Source organism: Nansenia antarctica (assembly GCF_963989245.1).
Source record: "Nansenia antarctica genome assembly, chromosome: 13".
Lineage (NCBI taxonomy): Eukaryota > Metazoa > Chordata > Actinopteri > Argentiniformes > Microstomatidae > Nansenia > Nansenia antarctica.
In genome coordinates, this window is record NC_137683.1 from 18,794,935 (window position 1) to 18,802,434 (window position 7,500).

Consider the following 7,500-nt stretch of genomic DNA (forward strand, 5'->3'; position numbering starts at 1 on the left):
GCTAAAGCGTTGTGATGTTCCTCAGTGAAGGCAGAGTTTTAGCTGGTTGTGATGTTCCTCAGTGAAGGCAGAGTTTTAGCTGGTATTTTTTGCACATGTTGACATGAATAAACGAGAGTCTGGTTTTGATGATGCAATCGAGCGCCACGCTGTTCAAACATCCTGGGTAGAACCCTGCTTGTGTGTGTGTGTGTGTGTGTGTGTGTGTGTACCTGTGGTGCGGGGTCAGAAGAACCCTGACTGGCTGGGGATGAAGAGCCTCTGGGGTGTCTGTGCGGTCAGGGGGAGAGGGGGGGAGAGGGGGGAGAGAGGGTAGGCGGGGTAGGTGTAGGCTGGACAGCCGCACGCTAGAAGGCCGGTGCTGGTCGGAGGGGGAGACACGCTCCGAGGAGACCCCTCGTTCAGGAAGGAATAATCTGGAACGGAGAGAGAGAGAGAAGAGGAGGAGAGAGAAGAGGAGAGGAGGAGAGAGAAGAGGAGAGGAGAGAGAGAGAAGAGGAGAGGAGGAGAGAGAAGGGGAGAGAGAAGAGGAAAGGAGAGAGAGAAGAGGAAAGGAGAGAGAGAAGAGGAGGAGATAGAGAGAGAGAAGAGGAGAGGAGGAGAGAGAAGAGGAGAGGAGAGAGAGAGGAGAGGAGAGGAGGAGAGAGAAGGGGAGAGAGAAGAGGAAAGGAGAGAGAGAAGAGGAGGAGATAGAGAGAGAGAAGAGGAGAGGAGGAGAGAAAAGAGGAGAGAGAGAGGAGAGGAGAGGAGGAGAGAGAAGGGGAGAGAAGAGGAAAGGAGAGAGAGAAGAGGAGGAGATAGAGAGAGAGAGAGGAGGAGAGAAAATAGGAGAGAGAGAGAAGAGGAGAGGAGAGGAGAGAGAGAGGAGAGGAGAGAGAGAGGAGAGGAGAGAGAGAGAAGAGGAGGAGAGAGAGAGAAGAGGAGAGGAGAGAGAGAGAGAAGGGGGGGGAAGAGATGGGGAGAGAGAGAGAAGAGGAGGGGAGAGAAGAGGAGAGGAGAGGAGAGAAAGGGAGAAGAGGAGGAGAGAGAGAAAAGAGGAGAGAGAGAGAGAAGAGGAAGAGAGAGAGAAGAGGAGGGGAGAGAGAGAGAAGAGGGGGGGGAAGAGATGGGGAGAGAGAGAAGAGGAGGGGAGAGAAGAGGAGAGGAGAGGAGAGAAAGGGAGAAGAGGAGGAGAGAGAGAAAAGAGGAGAGAGAGAGAGAGAAGAGGGGGGAGAGAAGAGGAGGGGAGAGAGAGAGAAGAGGGGAGAGAGAGAAGAGGGGGAGAGGAGAGGAAAGGTCAATAAACAGGTAGTTGAGCGGAGTGTTTGATCTGAGTGTGTCTGATCGTGTTGACACAGTGTGTTGGCTCAGTGTCTCTCACTCAACCAGGTTGTGTGTGTGTGTGTCAGGGTTTCCGTTAGAAAAAATTGGTGCCGGTCAACGTGTCCGGAAAGATTTCAAAGTGTCGGACAAACGGGAGAAATTCCGGTCATCATATTCAAATGTAATATACGGTAGGTGTTTATCGCGGTGATTAGCTGTTGTATAGCCTATATATGCCATTTAATGTCTATTTCTCATCCGATACGATTAGATGCGAACTATATAATAATATAGGCTTTCATGATTCGCATGCGCTACTGTCCAGGGCTGCACGCGCGCCACACTGGGCCTAGTCACCTTTGCTACTTTGAATTACGACTGTAGGCTAAGATGTTTATTTCAATTGCATTAATGGGATTTGAGGATGTAATTGGTAATTTTAAGTATGCCTAGTTTAGCTTTTGATGGCTATTTGAACGGACTGCATCGATCGATCAATGAACGGACTCCACATTACGTTAACTGAAGTGTGTTAAATAGTTTCACAACAGTAATGTACGTTTTCTATATTCTCTTTCCAGTTTTACCCTTTTTATCAATAAAACAACGTCATTTCTATAACCACGATTCGCTGATTGGGAAGGCATTAAGTCTAGCTGCCTGTCAAATCATAGGAGGATGTATCGGGGGGATACACACCCGTGGACTATTTCAATTTAGTGGCACAAATTAAACTCTAACACTATAGATAGACTAAATTTAACTAAAATGAATAACTGAGTGGGGGGAAGACAGGTCTCAAATGTGGAACAATTATAACATTTAATACATAAAGATAAAACATACACAAATATATAACATTGATATCCCTAAACTCAAATGTAGTGTGGTATTGTCAACCTAATCTAATCAATCCTAATCTAATGGTACCAGTAGCCCAGGTTGTCGATAGTAGCGCACGTGGAGATGGACGAATGTAGAGGAGGAAAGTTCAATGGAAACTCCCGGAGTAGAAGAGGTAGCCAGGGGGAGTAGAAGAGGTAGCCAGGGGGAATAGAAGAGGTAGCCAGGGGGAGTAGAAGAGGTAGCCAGGAGGAGAAGAAGAGGTAGCCAGGGGGAGTAGAAGAGGTAGCCAGGAGGAGAAGAAGAGGTAGCCAGGGGGAAGTTGTACTCTGAATCTCCCGACTCAGGGCTGGAACGGGCACGGCAGGCTCAATCAATGAACGGGGTTGAGATGGCTAGCGTCCTTTACTAGCCGCATCTCACGGCCCTCTGTGGTCATTCACTGTGTTCTAGCACATCCAAAACACGCAGAACAATAACCTTGACTCCGGTCACTGCAGTGGTTTTATTTAGACTAGATCAAACTAAATTAACTGACGAATTTCTCCCTCACAACTACTCCCGAAAGGTACCTTCACTCTCTGCAAGCAATAAACTACTCGCGCCGTTGAGAGACAGGGTTGCCAGATGGGGCGGGTTACCGCTGAATGGGCTATTGGGTTTAGCGGACTAGTTAGGCTGTAAATTGTCAATCCCATCTGGCAACCCTGCCGCTGTTGTTCATCGCGTAGGCTAGTCTACACATTAATAATAAAAGAAAAAATATAGCCTATATATTCGTCTTTTTTAATGTAGAAGGAATCAGAATATGTGACAAATTAATTTTTGCAAATTGTATTCAAATTGTGCTTAAAGGGAATTATTTTCACCGGACATTATGACCGAAGAGGTTTAAATATGTCGGACTTAAACAGATTTTACCGGACAAAGACCGGTAATTACCGGTTAACGGAAACCCAGGTGTGTGTGTGTGTGTGTGTGTGTGTGTGTGTGTGTGTGTGTGCGTGTGTTAGTGGTGTACAGAGACATCATTATCTGTATCCGTATCTGTTCAACCTACAACATTATCTGTATCTGTATCTGTTCAACCTACAAAGTTATCTGTATCTGTATCTGTATTCGGATAGAAGACCAGAAGTGGGCGTGGTTTATACCGGAAGTCAGATTCAATGAGGCAAATGTTGTAGCTTCTAATCTAATATTCATTGGCAATGCAATGTTTGTGCCTTCAATCAATATTGGTTCAATTCATATTGGTTTATAATTAACATCATCACCACATCATCATACTGTATGTTTTATCTCTCTCTCTCTTTTTATTTTTTTTAACTAAACTAAGCTTTGAATCCCACCACCACCCCTTTAACTGGGGGACGTTGAACAACCAGAAACTGAAAAAAATTTAATTTGAAACTGAAAGATTCTGTTTTGCATTGGAAATAGAAATGATTTACATTAAAGATATATAGAAAAATATCCTTCAGTTGAAGGGAATCATCTTAAATTCCAATTACCGGTATGCTGCATTCGCGTTTCTTGAAGTGTTAACATTACTGCAGTTCGCAAGGGAAATGTGAATTACTACTTCCAATGCGAGAGTTTCGCATCGAGGCAGCGCTGACATGGTGGGGACGGCTACTGAATAGTGATCACTTTTCCAAAATGTGTAGTAAATGAAACGACTAGTTAGTGGAATCAAAGTCCTAAGTTGCAAACAGAATGGTCATTTTTATCTTGTGACCATTCACAATGATATGAATGGATTTGAAGAAAAATAATGGCTGGCGAACAGACATGTCAATGGCTTTTTTCAGAATAATAACAAGCAACTTCGGGTAGAATCTGTATGTGTTTCCATCGCATTATATGTGCTTTCCTGAATAACTTATTTGTATTCGGGTACATCCCTAGTGTGTGTGTGTGTGTGTGTGTGTGTGTGTGTGTGTGTGTGTGTGTGTGTGTGTGTGTGTGTGTGTGTGTGTGTGTGTGTGTGTGTGTGTGTGTGTGTGTGTGTGTGTGTGTGTGTGTGTGTGTGTGTGTGTGTGTGTGTGTGTGTGTGTGTGTGTGTGTGTGTGTGTGTGTGTGTGTGTGTGTGTGTGTGTGTGTGTGTGTGTGTGTGTGTGTGTGTGTGTGTGTGTGTGTGTGTGTGTGTGTGTGTGTGTGTGTGTGTGTGTGTGTGTGTGTGTGTGTGTGTGTGTGTGTGTGTGTGTGTGTGTGTGTGTGTGTGTGTGTGTGTGTGTGTGTGTGTGTGTGTGTGTGTGTGTGTGTGTGTGTGTGTGTGTGTGTGTGTGTGTGTGTGTGTGTGTGTGTGTGTGTGTGTGTGTGTGTGTGTGTGTGTGTGTGTGTGTGTGTGTGTGTGTGTGTGTGTGTGTGTGTGTGTGTGTGTGTGTGTGTGTGTGTGTGTGTGTGTGTGTGTGTGTGTGTGTGTGTGTGTGTGTGTGTGTGTGTGTGTGTGTGTGTGTGTGTGTGTGTGTGTGTGTGTGTGTGTGTGTGTGTGTGTGTGTGTGTGTGTGTGTGTGTGTGTGTGTGTGTGTGTGTGTGTGTGTGTGTGTGTGTGTGTGTGTGTGTGTGTGTGTGTGTGTGTGTGTGTGTGTGTGTGTGTGTGTGTGTGTGTGTGTGTGTGTGTGTGTGTGTGTGTGTGTGTGTGTGTGTGTGTGTGTGTGTGTGTGTGTGTGTGTGTGTGTGTGTGTGTGTGTGTGTGTGTGTGTGTGTGTGTGTGTGTGTGTGTGTGTGTGTGTGTGTGTGTGTGTGTGTGTGTGTGTGTGTGTGTGTGTGTGTGTGTGTGTGTGTGTGTGTGTGTGTGTGTGTGTGTGTGTGTGTGTGTGTGTGTGTGTGTGTGTGTGTGTGTGTGTGTGTGTGTGTGTGTGTGTGTGTGTGTGTGTGTGTGTGTGTGTGTGTGTGTGTGTGTGTGTGTGTGTGTGTGTGTGTGTGTGTGTGTGTGTGTGTGTGTGTGTGTGTGTGTGTGTGTGTGTGTGTGTGTGTGTGTGTGTGTGTGTGTGTGTGTGTGTGTGTGTGTGTGTGTGTGTGTGTGTGTGTGTGTGTGTGTGTGTGTGTGTGTGTGTGTGTGTGTGTGTGTGTGTGTGTGTGTGTGTGTGTGTGTGTGTGTGTGTGTGTGTGTGTGTGTGTGTGTGTGTGTGTGTGTGTGTGTGTGTGTGTGTGTGTGTGTGTGTGTGTGTGTGTGTGTGTGTGTGTGTGTGTGTGTGTGTGTGTGTGTGTGTGTGTGTGTGTGTGTGTGTGTGTGTGTGTGTGTGTGTGTGTGTGTGTGTGTGTGTGTGTGTGTGTGTGTGTGTGTGTGTGTGTGTGTGTGTGTGTGTGTGTGTGTGTGTGTGTGTGTGTGTGTGTGTGTGTGTGTGTGTGTGTGTGTGTGTGTGTGTGTGTGTGTGTGTGTGTGTGTGTGTGTGTGTGTGTGTGTGTGTGTGTGTGTGTGTGTGTGTGTGTGTGTGTGTGTGTGTGTGTGTGTGTGTGTGTGTGTGTGTGTGTGTGTGTGTGTGTGTGTGTGTGTGTGTGTGTGTGTGTGTGTGTGTGTGTGTGTGTGTGTGTGTGTGTGTGTGTGTGTGTGTGTGTGTGTGTGTGTGTGTGTGTGTGTGTGTGTGTGTGTGTGTGTGTGTGTGTGTGTGTGTGTGTGTGTGTGTGTGTGTGTGTGTGTGTGTGTGTGTGTGTGTGTGTGTGTGTGTGTGTGTGTGTGTGTGTGTGTGTGTGTGTGTGTGTGTGTGTGTGTGTGTGTGTGTGTGTGTGTGTGTGTGTGTGTGTGTGTGTGTGTGTGTGTGTGTGTGTGTGTGTGTGTGTGTGTGTGTGTGTGTGTACCCAAGTTCCTGAAGGCGCTCTGAGCGGCCAGCTCCTTGGCATCCTCCTGGACGCTGCACACCTTGTCAGGCATGAAGCTGATCCTCGCTGGAGAGATCACCACCTAGTGGACAACACAGGCATCAACACACGGTGACCATCTCTCTCAGAGACACAGAGTCAGACAGACAGACAGACAGACAGACACAGACAGAGACAGACACAGACATAGACAGAGACAGACAGAGACAGATAGACACAGACAGACAGACAAAGACAGACACAGAGACAGACAGACATAGAGACAGACAGACAGACAGACAGACTGTCATGAATGTCTCCTGAATAATTAAATTAGGCTAACATAACAATTCTCAGGTCTTCTGACGCTGGCTTTCTCTGTGTACCACATGTACAAAAGAAGAGATTTGGTGAGGCTGCATTCTCATTTTATGCACCCAGATTGTGGAATGCACTGCCAGTGTACAATAGGGATGCCAACCTCAGCAAATATTTTCAAGTCAAGACTAAAAACCCATCTTTTTAATATTGCTTTTAAATGACCAAATCATTAAATTATGATTATATAATGATTAAATCATTTTGAGCTGCAACGTTTGCAGGAAAATTGCTATACAAATAAAAGTTATTATCATTATTATTACTAAAACCCTGCGCACGCATTAGAGCGGCGCACGCATATAGCTGTTCAGTCCAATTACAATGTTTACCAATAGTCTAGTTATAGCCTACCCGAAATAAAAACGGCCAAATACCGGTACACCCCAAAATTATAAAGGATTTGTTCGTTTGTTCTCTACTGTACTAATAGGCATCTTTAGCCACCGTGTCAATTAGAGCAGTAGCCTCGTTTTTTAGCTGCAGGTTCTGCAACACTTGCAAGTGTCGAGGCTGTCTTCCATAGGGAGAGGAGACCAGGTTTCCTTTACCAGTCAGTTAACTCTGCAAAAGTATGGCCCACACATCTTTTGCCCAGCGGCAATGCCTCAAACACACCCAAGTAAATCTCAACCTCAGACTCTTGGAAAACAGGGACCAATGAAATGAAACCAATGAAATGTGTACTCACATCAAAACCTGAGGATCACTGCCCGCCAGCGTTAGATCCCATCGCTTATGACGTATTCCTACACTAGCAATGTAGCCTTCAATGGCTAGGCTAGGCTAAAAACAAGTAGCCTAGTAGCCCAACTGTAAACACAAGTTGAATGACATCACTCCGCTCCACAGCAACCCCCCCCCCGCCCCCCCCTCCAAATATATTCTCATCGGATCTACACGATTCAGGTAGGTCACCTATTCTGGATTCAAAACGGCGAACTTCGCCGAAAGGTGAGCGATTATCATGCCTGACAGACACAGAGACAGAGACAAACAGAGACAGAAAGACAGACAGACACAAAGACAGACAGACAGACAGACACAGATACACACATTCAGCCAGCCAGCCAGAGAGCCAGCCAGCCAGACAGACAGACAGACACAGAGACACACATTCAGCCAGCCAGCCAGCCAGAAAGCCAGCGAGCCAGCCAGACAGAGAGCCAGCCA

At 46.3% G+C, this 7,500-nt stretch overlaps 1 protein-coding gene across 1 annotated transcript in view; it reads right to left on the reverse strand.

Moving 5' to 3' along the window:
- Positions 1–225: 225 nt before the first annotated feature.
- Positions 226–7,500, reverse strand: part of LOC308169369 (putative RNA-binding protein 46) — a gene marked incomplete at both ends in the record, with an annotated part of 11,806 nt that continues 4,531 nt past the window's right edge. Inside the window, 2 exons of the mRNA XM_080544051.1 lie at positions 226–416; positions 5,950–6,052. Of these exons, the coding sequence (XP_080400177.1) occupies positions 226–416; positions 5,950–6,052 (294 nt within the window). The remainder of the gene's footprint in view (positions 417–5,949; positions 6,053–7,500) is intronic.